This window comes from Thunnus albacares, chromosome 21 (assembly GCF_914725855.1).
Source record: "Thunnus albacares chromosome 21, fThuAlb1.1, whole genome shotgun sequence".
NCBI classification, from domain to species: Eukaryota; Metazoa; Chordata; class Actinopteri; order Scombriformes; family Scombridae; genus Thunnus; species Thunnus albacares.
The window spans coordinates 14,506,455-14,532,686 of NC_058126.1; the positions used below are offsets into that span (position 1 = coordinate 14,506,455).

Here is a 26,232-nt window from a genome sequence, read left to right on the forward strand (position 1 = left end):
TGGGGTCATTGGTGTAACTTAAAAGTGCTATATTAGACAAGAAATGTTACTGAAGAATGTTACTAAAGAAATGTTAAATTCAGTGTGCAACAGTATTCACTATTCCACATTTAATTGTTAAAATTCAAAAACCACACAATAGTTAATAGTTAAAAGTCAATTAATTGCACTTAATTAAATGGATTACTTCAATATACATAGATAGTGAGTACAGTTAAGTTTTTTCCATCTGAGAGTCAGAGGCTCAATCTTGATATAATGAATAATGTGAAGTAGCAATATAATTATGCCATTATACTGTAACTAGACTTTTATAATGTAGTCACTTTTCAAAATTGCATATGTGTTCGTTTAATCTTCTTCAGTTTTTTTTGGACTCAATGGCCTTCATCAGTGGAACCCACCGAGACACAGTGCGTCCTCTTGGTTTAGTCTGACTCAAGCTTGGCCACATGCTGCCTCTGATGTTCACAGGGCCGTCGCACTCGTCTGCCTCCGAGGTGATCTCCATCTTCTGGATGATGAGCTTCAGGAGGTTGTGCTGCTTCTCCAGCATGCTTGACATTTCTTTCATCCTTCAGAAGAGAACAGCAGTTCATGTGGCTCAGTGACAGACTTCTTTTTAATTTTGTATAGAGTGAAAGTCAGGCATCTTAAGGATATACTTCTGAGTGATTCCATGTGCTTATTATAGAAAGGAATATAGTGGCTGACATCCTTCTGTGACCCGATCACAGTCTTTATTTCTTTATATCCACTAGGGGCTGCTCATGCATCAAAAACTATATTGGTAAAATGCTTCTTACTTCTTTCCCACTATGCCACTAGTTGCTGCATACCCACTGTACTTGGAGCGATAGCTCCCCACTATTTATTGTCCACTATCTCACTGGTATGCCTGCAGTCTGTTACGGTTCCAGTGAGTGGTGGAACAAGTACCCAGATCTTTAACTCAAGTAAAATTAAATACTCAGTTACAAGTAAAAGTCCAGCAAGTAAAATTTTACTTTAGTAAAAGTACAAAAAAATTACCAAAATTTGCTTAAAAGTACACCATATTGTATTATGATATATACTATGTTATTGGATTATTATTTTTGAGGCATTAATGTGTAAACAGCAATTTGATGTTGTACCTGGTGAAGGTGGTAATATTTGTTTACTCATTTACATACTGTTGAGTAGTTTAATTTATACAAAAGTATCATATTTTATAAGCTGATCATATGTTTTGTATGTAAAATCTCACAAAAAAGGTAAGGAGCAACTATGGCTGGCAGATAAATGTAGTGGAGTAAAAAGTATATTTGCCTCTGATTCTAAGGGGAACAGAATTATACTCATCAAATGGAAATACTCGAATAAAGTACAATTTGTACTTGAATACAATACTTGATTAGTTCCACCACTATTGCATGTTTTACCTGGACTTCTGCTTTTTGAGCTCATTCTCTATCACAGTAGAGCTCTGTGACTTGGCCTGCACATGACTCCAGACTTCATTTGTATCCTCTTCGCCTGAGATTAATTGCCTTATGAAGTGCTACAATCCAAAGCGGTCAGGATTAAGAGAGGGAAATTATTTAAATGGCATGTGTCACAAAAATAAATCAGTATACTGTTCATCATCTGTTTTTAGCATCACCACTTTTTCCACTTGCAAGTAAGAACATACCCTGGAGCACTTGCGATTTGGGTGAATGGTGATGGAGGGTTTGTCAACTCGTTTCATAAACCAATAAGGCAGCTTATCTTCCAGGGCAGTATGGAGATCAATCTGGAGTCAAAAATTCCAGATTTTAAGTCAGCCGGGACACTTTGGATAGGAATCTGCTACTGACAAGCTTTGTTAAACATAAAGGTTGCATGTTCTAGTTGTACACAGCACACTGAGCAAACACAGAGCAAGCAGGATAAAAGATGTGATGTCTTCTCTGTTTGCAGCATACAGTATGTTTAAAAAAATGTTTTAGACACTAATGAGCCAATTCCATACATACCTGCATGGCTATTCTTTTTAGGGCAGCATTCCTCTGTACTTCAGCAATATCTCCAACTGCTAAACCAATCTGCAACATAAGCAAATAACTATCTGCATTATTTGTCCAGCAACTCTAAAAATATAAACTAGTTGCTTTTATGTGAGAAGTAAATGAAAATGGACTTGATAAGAGCGACAGGACATGCTTACCATCAGGTTCACTAGCAGTATTGGCATGAGCAGAACAAAGGTCACAAAAATGAAGTAAGTCAGAGGACCAAAAGGAAGCTCATTTTTCAGAAAAGCATCCAGGAAGTTATTCTGGTAGTTCAGTTCTCCCACCATCATCACAAAGGTTTGCATCACTGAGAGCGGCACGCTGTCAAACTCTTTCTGATGGTACAAAAAGAAGAGCGCCAATGTAATTTTATTAATCATCACTGAATGACCATAGGTTGGTAAAACAAGTACAAAACAATATATCACAATATAACATACAGAGGCCTAATCTTGATATCCAAATGCCCTAAAGTGTAATTTTTAACCCTTAATGAACATTTTCAATGTCAGTGGTTTCAGTGGTGTCAATGAATAGAATCAGTAAGTGATCTTATGCAGCATTTTGTCTTCTTGAGCTTTCTTCTCCTACCTGGTTGAGCATCAGAGCGTGGAACGCCAAACTGTACGCTAACATCAGGTAAAAGAACAGCATTACAATACGGACCAGTGTCTTCATGATCTCCCCAAACATCACAACATATATGCCAACCCCCTCAAACCTGGAGAAACAAGAGATCATACAAGTCAGTGGTCTTAGCACTATGAAAAAGACATTATGTTGAAATGGATCATCAGTTAGAGTGAACAGTACCGCTGGAGATAAAGGAGAAATCCCACCCAGGAGTTTAAAACTGCCATTGCCCCTGCTTGCCAGTGTAATGAACCCTCTGCATTGAGCATGACAGGAATGATGAACAGAAGGGAGAAGATGGCTGAAAGCCAGTCACAATGGTTGGAATAATCCCTGAAGTAATTCCAACGCTTTCAAGTGACAAGAAAAGGAAAATCAGCAAAAATATGAAATAATTAGACAAACCAACAATCTTGTAGCTTTTTGATAATATTTCAAATTTCTGATGTGTTCTCACTCAAAGGTAACAGTACTTCACTTTAGCAGTCACGCACAACAACACTTTAACAGCATATTACTGAACATGTGATGTGATGCGGGAGCTATAGCTATAATAAAAAATGGCTTAAGTGTGGAGGTGACATTCTGACTGTGGTCACTCAGTGATCCAGCAAATCTAAATCAGAGGGTGCTAGTCCATCACACCTGATTGCTAGTGTGTCCACAAAGACCTGGTGCTGAGCAGATTTATGTGCACATGCTCTATGTGAGGTAATGACACTTGCGTAACAGCACAGTACCTGTTGTGATATCTGCACCACTTCCTTTGCTATCGAATAGATGTTTACGACCAAGACCATCATCATACACCAGGACAAGAACAGACTTTGCTGTGAAATGAAGAGCAATATCGAAATGTGCTTTATCTTGGAAGATTGTATCACACAGTAATCACAAATATATATTATGGTGAACCTTAAATGTAATCTGCATTTTTTTTCCTCAAGAAACACTGAACAAGATAATAGCCATTCTAACCTTCATGCCAGTGAATGTTTCAAATACAAGATAGCTCATAGCAAAAATGAGTAAGGTATAACATTGAGCAAGGACCTTGGAAATAATTATGTTGATTATATTGACTGAAGTAATTAAAATAAATTAAATACACTTTTCAAAGATTTCCTCTGACTCACAAGGTCACAGTGAAAAATTTATGTATACACAAAATCTGTGCAGGCACACTCATTTTGATCTTTCATATGATTAAAGGATAGGTTCACATTTTTTCAAGTCTGTCCTAAAATAATAGTCAGGCGCCCAAATAAACACTGAAACTGTTTTTCTTGCTGTAATCATTCCTTCTGTTCATACTGGCCATTAAAAGATCCCTTCATAATGCACTTACAATGTAAATGACGGGGGGTAAAATCCACAGCCCTCCTTCTGTGCAAAAACGTATTAAATGTTTATTTGAAGCAATATAAGGCTTCACAAGTCCAAATTAGTCAAATCGAGTCAATATCTTTTGAAGTTATTATCTTTTTAGTGCCAAATTCTCTCATTTTGACCTTCCACTGCAGCTGAACAGGAAAATACTGTCTGTCAGGAACAAAGAGGGAATTTTTTACTATAAAGATTGTAACTGTGGAAGATATAAACCTTATTTAACTAACTCAGACAGCTGAATGTAGCTCATATTCATTTCAGGTAAACTTTTAACCCTCACCCTACCAACATACTAGGACAACCGACTGGGGCCCCTGGGGACCCAAGAATAAACTACTGTAAGAACCAACCATCATAGCAAAATGTTAACTTGTTTCCTCTCAAAACATTATTGGTTAGGTAATTAATGTCATCTGAACAAAATAGATTATTATTATTTTAGGAAAGTTACAGTTAATTTGCATATTGTTTAAAATGAAAATATATATTTTTCTTTAATACAAATTGCAGCTTTCATCCAAAGTACAATCTTTCCATAAAGCCTTCAAAATAACTGACAGAGTGCCCCCCCCCCCTCCCCCAAACACACACACCCCGATAGTGTGTGATACTTTAAATTGGGGCCCATGGCAAATATGAACTCAATAAATAGTTCCATTTATTAAAAATGCATAGGCGTAATTGGGTGCTTTTGACTGGGGTCCCCCATGGCCCAAATACATTGGTATTTGTAAAAAGCATTAATTAAAACAGAAATAGAAGACAATGATATGAAGTTATTAGGAACAAATTGTTTGCCAAAGTTATGAAAAAATTGAATGATAGAATAAAGCACCTGTGAGATATGACAAAAAGTATACCTCTGAGGTCTGCAGGTACCCCAGTTGGTAGAATTAAGGTTTAATATAGTTTTGCTCAAATCGAGGAAAGTGGATTTTGTCCCCCATCGCTTTCATTGTAAACACATTTGAGGGGTATCTTCTAATGAACAGAGGGAATGATTATAGCAAGTAAAACCTGTTTCAATGATCATTTGGGCCTCTGACTATTATTTTAAAACAGACTTATGAAATTGTGACCCTATACTTTAAACAGAGCCAGAAACCTCTTTAATACAATGTCATATGTACCTTTATGAAAGAAGTGGGCACCATATTGATACTGTGCTCACTTGTGTCAGTGGTGTTTATGGAAGGCCTGAGAGTCACTATCAGGTGAGTTAGGGGCAGCAGGCCTAACAGGTAAAAAAACATGTTAAGCACATGAGCCGTGCTCCCGTAAGCAACCCTGTGGATTATAGAGAAAGAAGGAGACAATTAGATCAGGAATAACATTAAAAGACTGACATTTGTTATAAATAATGTATTGATATCCACTGTGGAATAGAGCAAATCAATCCTCTTGAAATCTGGTCAGAAGTCACAAAATGTCACAAATAAGAAAATCACACTAAATACACACCACTTCATTTCCAGGTACTTTTTGCAGACCGGGTGGTTGAGGAGCTCAATGCGGTTGTACTGCACCATCGCCTGTAGAAAGAGTAACAGATATGTAGCCTGCTGTTAATGGCACATTTTCTGCAAGCAAGAAAGAACAGCCTGGCTGCTAAGATTTACAAGTACATGCATCTTATTGATCTCCACGGGCACAATGTATAAGATGATGTCAGTGGGAAAAAACATGAAGTCATGAAATGTTTTGTGAACATTTGGTGAAAGAGGAGATTGTGTTTTTGTAATATATTGAACAATACAATGTCATTATGTCTTACTGTAAAAGAAGTGGTGTTTGCTGGGTGGATGACTATGGCAGAAGATTGCAAATTGCACCTCAAAAATAGCTCAGAAATGTACATGTGGATGAGCACTTTTGGACTTCTGCTAGAATTATTACTCACTCTCGTCTCTACAAAGTTTTTTCCTACAGTAGGAACCAGCGGCAGCATGCTCAGTGAACAAGGCTTCTAATCAGGGCAGGTAGAGGGCAGAGTAAAATCTGGGGAAGTCTTATGACAAAGCCACAAAACTTGGCTATGGTGTTGTAACTGTCACTGTCAGTGCAGAAAATTGGATGGAGAATAGTGTTGCCACTGTTCCTCATGGATAGGTATGTAGCTGCAATATATGGATGGATGGATGAAGGTGAGCACTTAAGCCTATAGAGCCATATCATCACAGGGGGAGTACATTATTTGCATTCTACTGCACCAAAATTATTTTTGAGAAGAAAAAAAAAAGCTTACGTTGAGTGCAGCTAGTGGCTGACATCTTAAGGTCTTGTCCGTCGCCTTCTGCAGCGCAAGGGGAGCTTGGAGCCATTTGAAATCATATTCAATCTACACCACATAAAGAATTGTTTAATTTGTTTTACCTGGCAGATATTATATAATATAGATTGGTTTGATGTTTTGATGGTGCAGCTTGTAGCTTAATTACATGGTAATCAGGACTGTTATAATCATCGTCAGATTCCCTCACACAGCGGTCCAACAGGTGCTATTGACGAGAGTAGAAAAAGACAGTGAGAGAGAACCTAAAAAAGTGTATCTAAGGCAAAACTGTGTAAAGAGATGAGTTACGATGACTACTGTGCACACAGATTTATGTGAAGCATGTTTTTTTTCTTCATTTCCCTTGGCAAACCTTGTAGGTCTCAGGCAGGACCTCAATCATGTCAAGTATTGGACATCGTTGGCTAGAGCCAGGTATGAACAGTATCAAAGCCTCTGCACATCTGGAAGAAGTAAAACACAAATGGAAATCACAAATCTTAAAACCACTAAAATATGAGTAGAATTTAAAAATGGGGACTTTAGTGCCCCCCAGTGGGAGTATCAAAAAAGAAACTGGTACCAGCACCACATGCCAATACTTCCATAATTTAGAAGATGGTATGGAGGCATAAATCATCTACAAAGAGGGAGAGGCTTTGAATGCTGGATCAATACAGACGCATGAGCTGACATGATTGATGACTTGAACACAAAGCCCAGAATCAGTGACTATGTTGACTCCACTGTTTGATTGGCAGTCTCACATTAACGAATGCAGCATATAAAAAAACCTGCAGTATAAAAGTTGTTTTAGGCTGAACTACTCACTTTTATTGTTCTCTACAGAACAGACATTTGCATTCATAACATACCTGTCACTGTCAATTACAGCATTGACTACATCTTTTCTCCCATTTTGCAGAGCTTCATGGAGGAACGATGTGTCATTCTTGTTTAAGATGAGCTCTGCCCCGCGAGCCAGCATGAGCCTGACTGCAGCCACATGCCCCGATCTTGCTGCAATGTGGAGTGCAGTGTTCTGGTGTGGCAATAAACCGTAGGAGACAGTGCTTAGTATTTATCACAGAACAACAACGTCTGTATTATTCAATGCTACTGGTAGTGTGGGAATATTTGGAAAACAACTTACATATACTGTCATTTTTTTCTCACACTTGTCACCACACAAAAATGCATAAATGAATTATGAATTTGGATAATGTTAAACTTTTTGAAATAACAGTTATTCATACCCCATCCTCGTCAGTTTTATCCAGTAACTTTAGATTGGCTGACAGGAGAATGTCCATAGTTTGTGTGTATCCCTCAGATGCAGCATGGTGCAGACACGTCCAGCCCTTGTAATCACTGTAGACATGCCAAACACTTCTCATAAAGTCACATGTATAAGAACTGTAAACAGATGGCCAGTACTGCAGATTTTGCAAGTGTAGCTTAACAGTACATAGAGGATAGTATAGTACAGTACTACATGTTTTTGTGTATATATGTACTTTTTATGTTTGTGCATGTACATGTTATTCCGTCTGTGCACATGTGTTTGCGTTTACCTGTGAAAGAGCGCTCCTTTACGAAGCAACAGCTGTACCACCTTGGTGTGCCCGCCTGTTGAAGCCAAATGAAGTGGTGTCAGACCCCGCTCATCACCTTCATTTAGCAAGCGAGAGTCTGTGATGGTCTCCAATAATCTGTGACATGTATTGATGCGCCCGTACCTGAAAGAAAAGAACATGTAGTTGAAAACACTTTGATCTCAACAATGATCTGTTGATCTCTAAAATGGAAAAGCTTTTTGTACATTGCCCATAGCACGGGGGGTCGGAGGTCAGAGGGAGTTACAGCACAGTACCAGGGATTTAGTATCTTGCTCAAAGACATTAAATATTTCTGATACAGGGCTTAAACCTTGGCCTTCCAACACTAAGTCCAGTGTCCAGTGTCCTGTGTCACCCTGCAGCTCACAGGTAAAGAGTGTTTTCAAGCATGATTCACAGTGCCGCAAGCTGGGAGAAGTCATACTGAGAAGTGACATATTAGCTTGCGCTATGCTCTTTCTGTATCTCTAAGCCTTTTAAAGAAGGTCGGCAGCCCTTCTTCTCAGTGCAGTGGGATAGGTGAGGAAAGGGAATGAGGCGTCTAAAAGATGTAAGGTATGATATCATAGGGTGGCTTTCATTTGCCCTCTAGCTCTAATGAAATGGGTGTGCATAATAGAAAAAATCAATAACAATAATGTTGAAAGTCCACTCATTTCACACTATTAGTAACATTTCTCCAGTACCTTGCTAATTGAATTCTATCCTTTTGACAAGTCCTTTGGGTCATTGTAAAATGGGTGTGTCACAGCAGTTCATCTTCAAAAAGCTTTTGAGTACATAAATTGATCACAGGATTAAACAACTGAACAGTGAGACAACGTTTTTAAATGCAGTCACATTTTTCATTTGACCACTGTTGTTCAATTAGAGAGATAAAAGCCTTGGCTTTAGGAAGGTTGTAAGTCAAAGTCTTTTGAAGAGCCATTCTTCATTAATGTTTTATACTCTTGTGGAATCATTGATCAATACACATAGCTTGTTACAAAGTAACTGGAAGAATAGTGTCAGGGATGTGATCTTAAGCTGCCCATTGAGCTGGCACCACCTTTACCTGAAAACTCTTTTGGCTAGCGTAACCTTATTTAATATATTAAAAGATCAAAACTAAGACATTATTTTAGTATAGTGCAAAATTACACTGGTCAATGTCAACAGCAGTGACATTACGTTGCACTTGTTTGATCAAACTTGCCAAGGTTAAACAACTTTGAGTGAAAATCAAGTCAAATCAGCATTGTTTAGTTCAATGGTATGGAAAATCATGCCCTCAGGGACCAATCTAACTCACTGAGCAGCAAAGTGCAGGGCAGACTTCTTGTCCTTTGACTTGCATGCAAGGCCGACCTGCCCCGAGAGGCCCAGCATGTTCTTCACTGAGTCATGGATACCCAGTCTACAAGCGTAGTGGAGCGGGGTGCAGCCCTCATTATCCTCACAGCTCAGCAACGCCTTCACACTGCTATTCTGAAATTAGACCCATTATAAACACATTTATTTATATATACATAACAATGTACACTAATATGTGTATTAAACAAAGCACACAAGCAAAAAAAAATGGCACAAATTATATAACTTCCATCCAGGGCTACAGTTAAACACATACATACACGTGCACACCCACACACACACACAGATTATATAAATAATAATGTACTGTAATAATTTGCACACAGACTCAGGGAGATATCATTCATGCTCTGTCTACAACAACTATTAAGTGTATCAGCCTTCCTTTGTGGCTCATATTGAATGCTTTGACATCATTGTGCCCTTAGGTAGCCTATTGTGTTTCAAAGGACTATCAGCTGGCTTAGTGAGAGTGTAATGAACTTTATCCACTGGCCTTGAATGCATGCAGCTACAGCAGGCCCAAGACAAATTGTTCAAAAACAGTATAGTAATTAGAGTAGGTTCCAATCTCTTCATGACATCTTTGTCTAAGGAGGATAGAGTGCATTTGATAAACTACAAACAGGCTACATGGATTACCTGCAGTGCATCTTCTGGGAGATTTTTCAAACCCTTAGGCTGCTGAATGGCCAGATGAAGGAAGTTGCAACCAAATCCATCTTTTATATTTACATTTGCCCCTAAAAGACATAAATGTATGCATGAATGTGCACAACCTGATTTATCAGGCACCTTACAAATTATATGAGCTTAGCTGGCTATGTAGCTTACCTTTTGACAGAAGCAGAGCCACAGTACTCCATGCTCCACAGCTTGTAGCCAGCAGCAAGGGAGAGTTCCCCTTACAATCAATGCTGTTTAGGTCCGCACCCTGAGGAGAGAATGCACTTCAACCTTAGCATTGCCTCATTAATTACCGCATTAATTTCACCACACATTGCTGTAATTATCTGAAACAAATGAGACCGTCATGGGAAAATTAGCATGGTCTATATTAAATTCTACCCTGCCTTTCACATTTTTTTCCACATCCACAATTTGCATAGAGAATTATGCACTGTTCTGTGGCAAATGGGAAGGTGTCTTACTGTAAAACTATACAAAACATATACAAATACAAAAACTATACTGTTCTGAAGAATGTGAGATGTGTAGTGTAAGAAAAGCACTGATTCATTGATAAAATGTAATGGGCATTAGATAAATAAATCAAAAAAATATTTGGTGGGATTGTAGGAAATGGTGCCAATAAGTGTGTCTAAAAATGGACATGAATATAATTCTGTTCAGTTAAGTAAATTTGACACCAGAGATGGGGAAAGTGGCCAGAAGCAACACAAATAAATGAGTAAATAAAAAAAATGGCTCTGATTTTGACAAATGCCACAAATAGAATGTCATTAACACAGAATAACTGCTGGTGACAGTTATTATGACATATCAAAACCATAAACCATCACAAATATCTATGAATCTAGTGGCAAAGCCAGATACTGAATTTATCCTCTGCTACTAGTTGGTCCTTAGTGCCAGGTGATGTCACTCTCAGTGTACTGTTTTATGGTTTCAAAGATAAACACGCTTAGTGTTTAAAGGTTTATTTCCTGTTGCAGTGTTTGCTAACTGAGTCAGGAGACGAACTTGGACCCAAGCTTTTACCTAGCAACACAGTAAATGGTCTCTAACGTGCAACAGATGGTGACAGGTGGTCAACAAGCATTTGGTAGCACCTTTTAACATGTAGTAAACTAAAAAGTGTGTGTTTGAAATTGCAAATATTGTCTCATGGTCGCAATAGTAAAGTGACAGAATGATCCAATCACTAAATGAAATCCATGCAGTTGTGGCCACCATAATATGACATTTATAAGAAAGTCCTCAGAACAGATTATTTGACAAATTTTGACAATTTCAGTATTAACAACAGAAAAACATACAGTTTTACCTTTCCTGATCCCATGCCATGCACTTAAGGCAAGAAATGAATAACATGATACTGGAGCTGGGAATGCGCTGCGCATAGCAGCTGCGAGGTAATGAATGTTCATGTTTGTTTGTGCATGTGTGCCTTATTTACCAAAGAAATTAGGTACTCTGCCAGCTCCATGTGGTCAAATATTGTAGCCCTGGAAAAGTAAACACAGTTGTTGTAAACCAGACACACAACACACTCACTTCGTGAGTCAAGCTTTTATTTTAATACTGACAGATGTTGAAAAGGGCGATTATTTCCAATTCTGTGTTGTCAGAGCATGATATAACAGCCAGATTTCCCTTCATGGTTACATGTTTTATCTCTTGGATTGTAATGGCTACTAATTCCTGGTATTTTAGTGACATAAAGAGAAAGACTTTAATGGATGAAAGATGATTTCCATGACTGAATGATAGCCTTGAAAGACTTGATAATCCAGAAATCTCCTAACCACAGATGATGCTATGTCTGTTGAAAGAAGCCAGCATGGCCCTCTTAGAGGTCATAGGTTATCATACCAGCTATTAATTAGTGAGTTTAGTGTTGCATTAGGGCAGTTCCAACAGGAAAAAATAGCAACAACTTAATCATAATGCCTTTTATGAATACTACTATGACTTGTTTTAATCGCTATAAGGCCTAGCAATTTAAAACAATGATAACAGGGTAAGAAAAAATGTAAATGTAAGGATTTTTGCTTCCAGGTGTTAATATGAGTGTTAAGAGGGTTGCATACTCCACAAGGATCTATATATAGTGCTGCTTGAAAGTTTGTGAACCCTCTAGAATTTTCTCTATTTCTGCATAATGACCTAAAACGTGATCAGTTTTTCAGTCCTAAAACTAGATAAAGGGAACACAATTAAACAAAGGAGACAGAAACATTAAATTTATTCATTAATTTATTGAGGAAAATTATCCAATCTTACATATTTGCGTGAGGCAAAAGTATGTGAACCCTTGCTTTCAGTAAGTGGTGTGACCCTCTTTTGCAGCAATAACCTCAACCAAACGTTTGCGGCAACTGTTTATCAGTCCTGCACATTGGCTTGGAGGAATTTTACTGCCCACATCAGGTCCTTCCACAGCATTTCTATCAGATTAAGGTCAGGACTTTGACTCAGCCATTCCAAAACATTAACTTTCTTCTGCTTTAACCATTCTTTGATAGAACGACTTGCGTGTTTAGGGTTGTTGTCTAGCTGTATGACCCACTTTCTGTTGAACTTCATTTCACAGACAGATACCTTGACATTTTCTTGTAGAATTGCTGGTACAAGTCAGAATTCATACCTCCATCGATGATTGAAAGCTGTCCAGAGGCAGTAAAGCAGTCACAAACCATGGTACTGCCACCACCATGTTTCACAGACAGGATAAGGTTCTTACTGGAATGCAGTGTTTGCTCATCGCCAAACATAACGCTTCTCATTCAAGCCGAAATGTTCGATTTTGGTCTCATCCATCCACAGAACATTTTTCCAATCACTTTTTGGCTTATCCACATGGTCTTGAGAAAACTGTAGATAGCACCAATGTTCTTGTTGGAGAGAAGTGGCTTTCTTCTTGCAACTCTGCCATGCACACCATTGATGTTCAATGTCCTCCTGGTGGTGGACTCATGAACATTGACTGTAGCCACTGCAAGAGAGGACTTTAGTTTCCTAGATGTTACCGTGGGGTCCCTTGTGCCCTCCTGGACTATTACACACCTTGCTCTTGGCGTGATCTTTGATGTTTGACCACTCCTGGGGAGGGAAACAATGGTGTTGGATATCTTCCATTTGTACACAATCTGCCTGACAGTCGACTGGTGGAGTCCAAACTCTTTAGAAATGGTTTTGTAACCCTTTCCAGTCTGGTGAGTATCAGCAACTCTTCTTCTAAGGTCTTCAGACATCTCCTTTGTTTGAGCCATGACACACCTCCACAAACCTGTGTTGTGAAGCTCAGACTTTGATAGTGAAGACCTAGATTTCTCTTCTTTAAATAAGGCAGGGCCTCCCAGACTCACACCTGATTATCGTTCCATTGACTGAAACACCCAACTCTAATTTCCCCTTCAAATGAATTGATAAATCCTAGAGGTTCACATACTTTTGCCACACACAAATATGTAACATTGGATCATTTCCCTCAATAAATAATCGAACAAGTGTAAAGTTTTTGTCTCATTTGTTTAACTGATGTCTCTTAATCTAGTTTTAGGACTTGCATGGAAACCTGATCATGTTTTGGGTCATATTTATGCAGAAATAAAGCAAATTCTAAAGGGTTCACAAACTTTCAAGCAGCACTGTAAATGCCAGTGTGAGGGAGCCCAAAAAGAATTCAATCAAAGCAAGAATCGGGTTCCATCTACATCATAGGGCTAATTGCTTAGCAGTCCTTGGGCACACAGCTCCACCACAAATGGGACACATCCCAAGGTTTAAGACTGAACCATCTTCCTTGACAACATCCAGACTCCAGGACAAACAATCAGGTTATATGATAGCAATCTACAAATGTCTATATGGCAGTGGTACCAAGCCAGTACAGTATATGGCCAAACTGCTATGATGGTGCACAGACCTGGAAAGTATACCACTCACATTTCAGGTATAATATCGACACCACCAGCATACTGTAGAATTAGTGCCAGCCAAACACCATGTTCAGTGGGTTAGGCAATTGTATTTGATGTTGTGGAGTTAATGCAACAGTTTGCCATTTTTAGGAAATATTCTTATTCTGTTCATTCCCAAGAGTTAATTGAGAATATATGTACCATTTTCATATCAGTTCACCACCAGCAGCCAGTTAGCTCTGCTTAGAGAAACAGCTAGACCGGCCTTGTCCGAATGTAAAAAGAATCTGCCATAAGAAGTGCAAAAATTACTTCTGTAGTTTTGTGAAGGTTATGTGCCACTTTCTGAAGTTTCTGACTCCAGGAAGTCACTGCATCCAGCTAAGAAATAGTCCCACACCAGAACCTGTGATTTTTACACATAGATTTTTGTACATTTTAAACAAACAAGATAAGTGTTTAGTTAAATAGCTTTAGAAGTGCCAGTACTTCTAAAGCTATTTAACTTTACCTTTGACAGAGCCAGGCTAGCTGTTTCCCCATTTTTCAGTCTTTATGCTAAACTACGCTGTTTGGATACTGGCCATATATTAGGGGACAGACATCCGAGTGGTATCAGTCTTCTCATCTAAATCTTGGTATGAAAGCAAATGAGCATATCTCCCAAATGTCATATGATTTATTTAAGTCCTAAATGGGAAGGGACTGGCAGACAACAAATAACAACAAAGCTCAGCTACACAGACCAGTAGAAGAACATCATGAAAAGGTGTGGTATCAGTTGTCCAATGGGCAGATGGCTGAAGAAAAAACATTATGGAGCTAAATTTGCATCTTACCATTTTTGAAATGCAGTAGAAATCAACAAAGAGCCTCCACAGCCACATCCATTGGCATCATCAACACATACAATTAATGGAAGCACAATAATCGGCAATTTTTCATTTACTGCTTATGATCAGTGAACTATGTGGGTGGAGGGATAGGGGAAGCCCACCTGTGTAGAGGGGTCTGACACGCCCCATCGGTTAGGTTGATGATGTCTTCCACTCGGTCATAGGAGGAGAGCATCAGTTTGACTACCTCAGTAGCACCCTGGGTGCAAGCCAAATGAAGTGGTGTGGATCTGTCATTCTGGACAGCAACAAACATGGATATATTATGAGCAATGAATAATGAATAAATATAATGAATATTCACAGGCTCTTCAAAAATGATTCTAAACAGACACTGTGACATACTGAGCTTGACAGAGCAGAACAAACATACACACACAGGAATAAGTATACACACCGGCTCTCACATATACTCATTTACACACACACATACATATTGTACACTTCCCCAGTGTAACATTAGCAAAGTATCTCCCAGACTCGCTGGCTGAGCACTGGGGGCTGTAACACAAGCCTTTAATGAGATAACCAGGACTGGCAGGAGGAGGCCAGTGATCGCTCCACTCAGCTCCACAATGTAAGTGGGGGTAATTTGTATCAATTTAGCCAACCGAGGCTATTACTGTACTCACTATTCCTGCTGTAGCTCTGGCCACTAGCCCAGGGCTAGACATAACGATCACTCCCAGATGGGCGTGATAAGACGGACGTGCTTTAACAGTACAAAGACTGAAACCCTTTGCCAGGGAAATGCTTTACAGGTGTAGGCAAATGAGATCTAAATTAAAAAAACAATGCAAATCTGACAAAGGCCAGACAGAAGATGAATAGTGATGCTTGTAATCTGCATCTTCCAGGTGTTAATGTGTTTATGTAGAATGGTAGAACAAACATTGGAGCTTTGACAACCAAATATTTTATCGAAAGTGCAGAGTGCTAGTGCAATACCAACATAGAGTGAACTGTTACCTGTTGTTGGTCAACCTTTGCCCCAGTGGCAATACAGAGACGGATGGCTTCAATGTTTCCACCACGTACAGCCAGATGGAGGGGACTGCTCATGGACTTGTCGAGATAGTTGATGTGAGCTTCAGCTGAGTGGCCGAGCTCTTCTCCTGTCAGCAGAGAATAAACAGTTTCTTAATTGTGAGTAATATTCTAAATTTACATCAGGATTATAAAAAAAGGTTTCTTTATTCATGCCTATTGGTATAAGCTTATTTTTTAACTTCTGCCAATCTTTCATGGTAATTTCAACTGCAGGGTCTTAATCAGACACCCTCCTCCCTCTACACTGAGATTCTTGGTTTTTACTGTTTTATTGGAAAGAAGTAATAAGTAAACTGTTTTCATTCATGGTGGGCTGTCTGTGTAAACCCTCAAATAACAGAAAATGTGAATGCTGATTAATAGCCTTGCTGAGCAACCACAAAATTATCATAATATTTTGTGCTCTGACTAAACTTTTCCACAACAACACTGGATTTACCAGCAGACCTCCCAGGGTGGATAAACACAGTGACAATCTGTTGGCCTCTGTACAAGACAGCTTGAGTATTTTTCTACAAAATGTCTCTGGGGGCTTCAAAAGTCTGCTAGCAGCTACTACCTGACTGAGGTGAACTTGTTTGTTATCCATCAGTTTAATAGGCTGTTTGGCCTTGTTTAAACTTTTTTTTACTATCGTCAGCAATTTCAATTTTTGATGTTAGATCATTCCTTTTGTCGTACCGGCCTTCAGGATCACTTCCATGGCTGTTTTTGCACCTGCGAAAGCAGCTGCATGCACAGCATAATGGCCGAGTTTGTTCTGTTGGCAAAGGTGTGCTCCATGCTTTATCTTTGACAGAGAGGAGAATGGATGGAGAGAAAGACAAACAGAGAGAATTCTTTGTCAGAGACAAAGCTGCAGTGAGCTGGCCATCAGTATAAAGCACAGCTACATAATCTGTTCTGTACAGATGAGTAGTTATCTTTTACGAGCCGGTGCAGGTAGACAGTACAACTGAATGAATACATGAGTATGAATGCATCACTCTTCTATATACCAGTGTGCTGAGAGCCTCATAGTTATTGATGGAGCAGGCCAGCATCACTGGGTTGTTCCCAAGGTCTCCAGGCAGGTTACAGTCTGTAGCATTGTAGGACAGCAGGAGCTGCAGGGGGGAAGAGATAAATACTTTACAGTCTTCAGTGTCCTCAACTCACCTACTTATACACTGACATCCTTCACCATACTGCAGCTGTGTGAGTCTATGAACAACAGCCAAATGCTACAGGGATGACAGGACAAGGTCTTTCCAAGTAAATAGTTGAGTCAGGTTTTGTCAGTACGTAAACACGACTTTAGAACAGCAGTGGATGCTCCAGTTTGTGTAAAAGTTATTAAGCTTATCATCTTTCCATAAAGTAGATTTGAGGTAAAAAATAAATGTGGAAACTACATTGTATTTCCTGTTGGCATTCAATCAGTATGGAAGATTTTTTTTAATGTCAGATTACAGCAATGAATCATCACATCTAATTATGAACAAATAAATGTAAAATGCAACCATCTAATAATTAATATCCAAAACAAATAATGAAGGATATTTAATTTGTGTGGAGTTTCTTTTTTGGACTCTGTCTTTTCTGATTTAATGACAATTCTACCGCTCTATTCATTGTTTGATGGGAGATTCTTCATTGTTTGACCTTTCTATTTATGATGGTTGGCTTTTCCTTAATTACAATGTTGTTAGTTGATGTTTGGCCTTTCATTATTAGTTATGGCTTTACATTATTAGTTATGGATATTTATGGTTGGATTTTACATTATTTGATGATGTAATTTGTTGTTTGAAGAGTTAGGGTTTTAATCAATAGACGTTATGATTCATTGATGTAATCTGACATAAAAAAAAAGCTCCCATAAATCAGAGTGATCAAAGCTTGGTTAGATAAAATGACTTAGTAGTCCATAATAGTACAGTAGCAATATCACATGTAAATTTGCTCCACTAAAATAAAAAGAATGATGCCATTCTAAAAGATTTAGAAATATTAGCTGTAACATATACTTTACCATGGAATCAGCATTGACAAAACTATTACTACTACTGTATGCATTAAGTTGTATACGTGTACTTATATGTTTGAATATGTTTAAAGTATTGACAAGAGTAGCGAAAGCCATTTGCACTTAAACATTACTTTGCTGCTACAATGACCTTGTTTTTCTAAGAAAACACAAGAACAGAACAGCAAACACATTTCATATAAATTGCTATTTCAGCTTCCTCACCTCCACCAGGTTGTTGTGTCCATGGCTGACCGCCAGATGCAGAGGGGACAAGAGGGCCATGTTGAGGACATTGGGGTCGGCCCCCAGGTCCAAAAGAGCCGTGCAGCTCTCCGCCTTGTTCCTCTCCACTGCCCAGTGTAGGGGCACATTGCCCTGCTCATCACAGCTGTTCAGCTCTAGGAGGGAATACAAGAGCACATGCAGAGAGACACACACATACACAAATACATAAAGATGCATGTAGATACAAGCAACTCTTATATGTACCAGATTCAGTGCATAAATATCAACATACTGTTCCATACAGTAATTTAAAGACAGACTTACAGTGATTTACAGTACACATATTTTACCTGTGCTGGAGTGCATCTTATGATCGATGGCTGAGGCATGCTTACCCTTTGAGTCTATGACAGTGGTGATGGATTGGATGAGGGTGACGTGGCCCCCTGCGGCAGCGTGATGAAGGGGACTGGCTCCACATTCATCTCTCTCTTTCAGGACCTCTGGGCTCTTCCTCACCAAGTTCTCCAGGAGAGCCAGGTCACCCTTCTCAGACAACTAATAAATAATATAAATAATAAAATAATATAATACAGTGAGAGTGAGGATAATAGCCGAGCCTGATGTTATCTGTATGTACTTTTCCATTTGTCTTAATGCTTTTTAACACTAATAGTCATTAATAGCTACCTTGCTTGATGTTTCTTTTTCAATAGTTGAAGAACATCTGTTTGTCAGTTCTTCAGACCACTGGCTATAATAATCAAAATTTCAATTTGAATGAAATACTGCAACTCACATAACATTATTATACAATGCTAGAGTTGTTATCAGGTCTCTGGCATATTCAGGCATCTACTCAGCTCTTCACAGTGGCTTTCTTTAAGGTTACACAGGGTTGGGATTACTGATGGGGTGTTACATAAACACTCCTCATATTATGAATACTTGTAGAGGAAATAAATCCTCTTTTAAAATACTTTATTGTAGACCTTTGTGATTTAATAAATGGCCATTTGCTTTATAAAATACGTTTTATTTCTTTTCTTTTTTTAAATGTCCACACAGCTTGATGACAGTTGCTCACCTCAAATATATTTAGATTTGCCAGGGCTGGATCCTCATCTTCTATCACATATGTATAACAACTGGTCTGTCGGGCCACCTCCCTGCTGAAGTTCATCACTCAATAGTAACTCGGTGAAGACGAGCCCTCCGTGCTCGCATGAAGGGTTATGGCAATGACACGTGTCTAAACATAACCACATATACACAGAGATGAACATGTCCTTATGCATGCAACAACTAAATACTAAAATAGAAAACAAATCCACCATAGTTTCAATCAAGTCATACTACTGAGTATGTACAGCCTGCTTTACAAGTAAGAAGAACAGAGAGTGTTATGTGACTGAGAGGGCAGATAACGCCTTAAGCCATAGGCTTCTCTCGCCATGGGGGGATATGGGCACAGATGACTTTGTCTTTACCCGGAAGGGCATTCAGATCCACAGAGTGTTTGGTGGTTGGAGCCCTTGTCTTGAAGAAAGCAATTATGTTCTTCACAGCTGGGGGGCAGCTTGTTTGAGTCTGTCCCAGGTGTCCTTGGGTGATCCTGGGTGAGCAAGATTGAAAAAGAGCTTGTAATTGTATTGTATGAGGCCCTCAGTCACATCAAAAGGCCAAACAACAAATGGCATTTGGTGAGCAAATTACTATGGAGAATTCTCATTGGAAATCCCCTCGACCTTATGCAGTAGAGTTCCTTTGGTGTGTACTGTGACTGATCGGAGTTGTTTTCAGGTCAAAACAGCAACCAAGTTTAGAGTTATTTTATGAAAATTATATTTTGTTTCTATCACTCATTTGATTTATGGTACGTTTCTGCACAGCAAGTGACAAGTTTGTGCAAGATTATATTGTGTGGGTCAGTGCACATGAATGAACATTCTCTACTGGCTTCTTTAAGGTGAGCAGAGTGACTCCCTCCAGATGAGAGATCAATAATTAACCTTTGTGGGCTGTGGTCACCATGGCAATTGATTTATTGATTGATTCACTATTCTTCAGGAAGCTCTGCAGATTAATAATGGATTGTTCTAGCCAGTAAGAATCATATCGTAAAAGTGTAGCTCTCACTACAACATACAATGTTTGCTTCAGGGGACAAGGGTTTACCTTGTTCGCACCAATTTTGTAACAGGTGTAAAATTATTTTTGATAGTATTTCTTCCAAAGAGGACCCAGAAATGCAGTATAATGTAGGTTGCCCATGTTTGTAATAAGATACTGGAAAACACTTCCACCTGAGAGAATCCATTACAAACCATCGATATAATACTACTCATACTTTGATCAACTCAAGTCTTGACCACAATGCAATTTATATTAGTCCTCACAGTGAATATACCTTACTCTACCTTCTCTGTAGTTAAGAAAGAATTTAATTTTACAGTTAAACCAGTCAATGTGGCTTCGTTTTCTTCAAATCAAATTTGATAATGACCCACTGTGTGTCATCACCGGCAGTAAATTAGTGTCATTGGGTTTTGAAATTGAGCCTGCCACATATCTGTTTGCAGAGGCCATGTGTACAGGAAGTGGCACTAATGGGCATTGTTAAACACATCTCCCAAACAGCAGAAATAAAAGGGGTAGATATAATTTTACTTAACAATGACATCCCTGCATGCACGGGTTACACGTAAACTTTTGCTCATATAATTTAATAAAAATATAAAATAACATATTAAGAATAAATACAATGACCAGTGCATGTTTAATAATAGATGTATTCTTAATTAAGGATAGATCATTGGCTACAAAAGTACTAAAACACTAAAATCAGATTTAAAATGGCTAGATTGTGTTAATATTGTGTGATGTAAAGCTGAACAGATTGTATTATTTGATGACACTTGTTGAACATAACTCACCCTCTGAACAATAACTGATCTTTATCAAACTACACTGAATACTTTTTGACATTTTAAGTGAAAAGCCACCCACAACTTGAAATTGAAACATACTTTTCACAGTGCAAAACATATGACAACATCTGTAATTGTTAATAATATTTTCATTTACCCTCATTGTCTCATAGATAAATAAGCAGTAGCATTAAAAAATAAAAGACAAAGTTGAAGATATGATGCACTTACTGTATTTGTATGAAGGTTGTGTTGAGCTGAGCAATCTTGATGTTCTCCTCACCAGTGCGAAAAGGGCTTTAAATAGTGTGGGGGCAAGCCACTTCCTTGTCTCTCTCCCACTGTAATGCAAGATGCTGCCCCTTGTGACCAATTTACTCTCATCATCTTTTCAAAGAGAAGGCTATGCCCATGTTGTAATACTTTAAGCAGCAAACATGATATCTCCAGTTACTCATGATAAGTTTTAAAGTGCCTGTATGACTGATACTGATTTTATGAGGAAATGTGATTTTTACTTTTTAACCAACTCTCTTTTTTTCATTTTGTGCCTATTTACAGACTTGAAACTTTTGTTCCACCACAGGACCTGAGGAACCTGAGCATTCGTTCAAGTTTGCCTGCATTATTGTTAGTATTTGAAAGGCAGGGCCCCCCTGACATTTTCAAGAAACTTGACCACCCAGCTGCACATGAACATACTGTATACCATTTATCAAACTGCACAGTTAAAGCTATTTCCTATACCACCCGTGTTTGGGATAATGCCTACTCAGCTGCCTTTTCTCATAAAGCAAGTGACTTTTGACAAGATAGATTGAAGGCAACCTTTAAGACCTCCTTGTTGATGGTGGGATTAAGGAAATATTCCACAGGGAATCTTTATCAAGCAGGATTATCAGATAAAGTATATCATTAACTAAGGATTATAGGAGCATTTCTACCAGCTTTATCATCAAGGGAATAAGTATCATCTGAGAATTGTAAACTGGTCTTTTACCACAGAAAATGTATATTTTTGCTGCCAAGGCTGAATTTCTAATTTTGTTAAAAATGTAAATTAATAATATGAAACCAACTCACTGCAAAAAGAAGAACAGGAGAAAAGGGTCATTTTGAACACTTTATACCATTATAGGGGCAGCTCTAGGGAATGGCAGTGCTGGTCTGTTGGTTGGTCGGTCCACCACTTTGTTCCATACTGAAATTTCTCTAAAGTTCTAAAACTAATGGATGGATTTCAATGAAAATTTGAACAGAGAGTTATGGTCTCCAGAGGATGAAGCCTACAGACTTTGGTCCTCCACCACGGTGGTTTTTATTGAAATGTCTCTTGGACAGATTGCCATGAAACTTGGTGCAGACATTCATGTGCCCCTTGGAGTGAATTCTAATAACTTTGGTGATCCCCTGACTTACATCCATCTTTGCATTATGACCAAATGCCTGCAAAACTAATTCCCATCAGCCTCAGCTATACTTTGTACTTAGTGCTGATTAGCAAATATTTGTATGTTAACACACTGAGCTAAGATGATAAACATTTTAAACACCAAACCTGCTAAAAATCAGCATGTTAGCATTGTCATTGTGAGCACATTAGCATGCTGACGTTAGCACTGAGCTCAAAACACAGCTGTGCTTAAGTACAGAGACCCTGGTGGGGCTTTAGAAAGTTTGCAAAACTTAAAAAAAATGTATTGCATGCACTTTCATGCCTTAAACCTGCATTTTTCCTAATGGCCAGCAAGGGGCAACTGCACTGGTTGCAAAAAGAAGTTCGATAGTATGGAAGTCTATGAGAAAATTACCCTACTTCTCACTTGATTTATTACCCCAATAAATACTTTCCTAACGAATTTATGGTCTCAATCACTAGTTTCAAGTCTTCTTCATACATCATGATGTTCAAATTGTGGTCCCTTTTAAAGTAAAATGGACGATAAAGTTGGGTATGCTTTAGGGTGTGGCTACCTTGCGGTAAGTCATTACAATGACAACGTTGATTACGTAATGTAACCCCTGATTCACAGTATAGACGTAGCTGCTACTATTTTATGGTGTGTTTTCAGTTCATGAAAGTTAATTCTAACATTTTGGTCACCTAAAAAAGTCTTGTTCAGCATTTGGTTGTACTAAAAGACCGTCTAAAGGCTGCTCAGTACATTTTGTTTTAATGGTTTTAGGCCTGTTTTTTCGCTAGAGAAAATTAGCATTAGCTTTAGCATTATCACAGTTAACCACAAACTGTAAATGCACCATGCTAACCAAGTTAGCAGCTAGCTCTAGGGTCAGCTCCTTCCTCTCGTGTAAATATGGTCACTTCTGGCTCCAAAAATCAAAGATGGAAATGCTCAAAGTGCTAAACTCAAGGCTTCAAAACGGCAGTCCTCAAACCAGTTGGTGACGTCACAATGACTGCGTCCATATTTTTTTACAGTCTATGGTTTAACCCTATTCCTAACCCTCCCACCCTCCTACTGCAGGATTATCATATAGGCCTAGCCTAATTCTATTCTATTCTATAATTTTGATTAAATAGAACTGCTATTAGTCTAAATACATATTTTGTGTTGGTCTATTCTTTTACTGGATGTGGACATTAAGCATTTCAATGATTTTGAATTTTTCAAAACACACCATAGTTTTGACAATATAACTTTACCTAGTTACTTTATGTAACTGTAGCAGCTGAGTACTGTGCAGATTACCTGCTCCACTCCCAGGTAGTAAAAACTATATCTGTAGTCATGTCTCCCATAAAATATTTAGAGGTGGCTTTGTTTTGGAGTGTATGTTCAGCAGCACAGATGCTACTGAATTATCACAGAAATATTATAGGAATATTATCACACTTATCACACTTCTGCGACTACATGTTGCTACTTGTCACTTTGATCATGAAGGTAACACTACTCTATAGAGTGTATAGGCCACAATGTAGTATAAAATTGAGTACTTATAGTATATAGTTTAGAGAATATTATAGATCAAAGACAAAACTGACAGAAAGGCAGGACTGAGAAAAAAATGTAAAAAGCAATCACAAATCTGTCTGCTACTTCAGCACCACGGACAGTGCCATGGATTTATCAATACACAGCGCAGTTAGGCTACTGATATTTCAGAACCATGGTCGGGGCCATAGATTCTAACTTGCGCAAACCTCAGTCGGATAAAGGATCAATGAGTCAGGCAGACTAGACTAACATATTCAACTAAACAACCCCTCTGCCCCTGCACTCTCTCTGCTACCAGTGGATGGAGAGGGGAGATGGCAGGTTAACAAGGGGGATGCATTTTGGTCATTTGCAAACAATGGGGATGGCATCCTCCCTCACCCTCCTCTGAATTAAAACACTAAAAATTAATTGCAACTACGGGTACAGGTTTGATTTATAGATGCAATATATTAATTAATGAACCAATTACTTTGTATACAGGCAAACATTTTTCCAACTTCATTAAAAATTTTAAAGCTCTAGCTTGCTGTCAAACAACAAACTACAATTCATCATTATAAATGTCACAAGCTATACAGTACTCAGATCCAGAGTCCAGATCTACCACACATCTAATTGCTCAAAACTAATATTTGCCAGGTTATTGTTCTCATGGGTTATCTTTGAGATGTGTTATTGACCAAGCAATATTCGTGGATAAACCACACATGCAGCAGAAGCAGAGCCAGTGTCACAAACCAAGTATTATCTGTCCAATTGAGTTTGATGAATTGCCCGTACCAGTTTGTATTACATAAATAAACATGACTACTACCCGCATAACAAAATGGTTGTGTTTGCCTTGGAACTTTGTGGCAGGGACTGATTCAATGCACAAATGCGGAGATGGAAGAGAGATATACAATGAGATATATATGTAATGGATATATAATGACAATATGATTTGAATATTTGGTTGGTCACAGGGAAGGCATGTGTATTTAGCAGTTCAGTGACACTTATGTTCAGATGCTCCATTGCACCTGTCGAATGACGCCACAACTGCTGATGAGTCGGTTGCTGTGCTCTGGTGCTGGAAGGGCTACTTGGGACTAAATTATACATTCATGCTATTATGCAAAGGGCATGCTGCACACTGCATAAAAACCACTGCATAAATCGCTGCAAAAATCTTTCTCTGCATTCTCCCCCACATGTTCACCCATGCATTTGATACCACTATTACTAATAGACATAAAAATTTTATTTCCAATTTGACACATTTGCCCTTATTTGCATATTGAGTGTTTTGTTGGCAACAGAACATCCTCAGGCACCACGGAGGAATATTTGTGAATCATTTCACCAGTGTGAGCTATTTAAAGTGCTTACTTGCAGTAGAAAAGTCTCTTATTGGTTTATAAAGTATAAAAAGGACAGGTTAATATGTTGCTGTACACAAAAGTGGCTGAGAGCAGCGATATGCAGAGTGCATTAACTGCAGAGCTGTCAGTCAGAAGTTCACAACAGCCTAAGTGCTGTTAGTATGTGTGTGTGTGTGTGTGTGTGCGTGCATGTGTGGTCCGTACTGGTAACATGTGGTACTGCGTTGGTGTTCCATCACTTATAAATGAGGTTGCCTCTTAAGAGTGGTGGTGTCCTTGGGGAGGTACAGCAGACCTGGGTGGCTGACTGCTTTTTGATACTTTATTTGTCCACTGCTGCAAAGGTACTCAGCATGTTTGACTTTTCAAATGCAACATCGTCGAATTAAAATCAAACAAAAAGCCACTTCCCCATCCATTAAACCAACTAGCACCAACAAAACTTTTCATGATGGTCATGCTCGTTCTGGTGATTTTTCCATCAGACAGTGACAAGCCTTTCAGACACTGTAAATCACTCGGAAACAAGAATGCAAATTTCATGTTTGCCCAGGGAATCTCTTTAGTCATACTGGGGATTAAATTCTTTCTAAGCATATAATTGGGAGCTCCAAGGCATGCTTTTCAGGCTTTAGTAAGATACAGATTTATGCCAGAGAAACATATTTTAATGCTTGTTTCTTTTGAAAGGAGAAAAATGTATGATGTTGGTATTTTTCTATGTATTTCATCAGGACAATTAAAACATTCTGAAATCTTGTAAAGTTGGTGTGAATAACAAAATGTACAAATGTAAAATTATTCTTCAGACTATTCTGATATTCACACTACAGTATTGTTTGATGAGAAAACATTTAATGATAAGTACTTTTGCAGGAGTA

General features: G+C 38.5%; 1 protein-coding gene across 1 annotated transcript; it reads right to left on the reverse strand.

Annotated features, from left to right (window-relative positions):
• Positions 1–137: 137 nt before the first annotated feature.
• trpa1b (transient receptor potential cation channel, subfamily A, member 1b) lies at positions 138–21,415 on the reverse strand. Its single transcript, XM_044339937.1, has 29 exons — positions 21,256–21,415; positions 19,585–19,709; positions 19,182–19,346; positions 18,490–18,652; positions 18,092–18,267; positions 16,857–16,964; positions 16,540–16,648; positions 15,778–15,923; positions 14,910–15,046; positions 11,446–11,494; positions 10,140–10,239; positions 9,948–10,048; positions 9,244–9,419; positions 7,908–8,072; positions 7,590–7,704; positions 7,209–7,375; positions 6,707–6,797; positions 6,500–6,559; positions 6,307–6,399; positions 5,523–5,593; positions 5,192–5,348; positions 3,413–3,502; positions 2,853–3,022; positions 2,631–2,760; positions 2,192–2,374; positions 2,001–2,069; positions 1,676–1,777; positions 1,425–1,543; positions 138–575 (listed from the first exon to the last, which is right to left on the reverse strand). Exons 3-29 carry the CDS (start codon positions 19,275–19,277, stop codon positions 362–364), a joined length of 3,357 nt encoding a protein of 1,118 aa, XP_044195872.1. The 5' UTR covers positions 19,278–19,346; positions 19,585–19,709; positions 21,256–21,415; the 3' UTR covers positions 138–361.
• Positions 21,416–26,232: the final 4,817 nt, after the last annotated feature.

What these genes read in the sequence shown, in the direction of transcription:
- trpa1b (XM_044339937.1), bottom strand. Translation starts at nt 19,277, where the DNA reads ATGAACTTCAGCAGGGAGGTGGCCCGACAGACCAGTTGTTATACATAT. An exon ending in GGAAGTGATCCTGAAGGCCG is followed by an intron (nt 15,924 to 16,539) that starts GTACGACAAAAG and finishes CTCTGCTGACAG; the next exon opens with GAGAAGAGCTCGGCCACTCA. An exon ending in GGCTCTGCTTCTGTCAAAAG is followed by an intron (nt 10,049 to 10,139) that starts GTAAGCTACATA and finishes TATGTCTTTTAG; the next exon opens with GGGCAAATGTAAATATAAAA.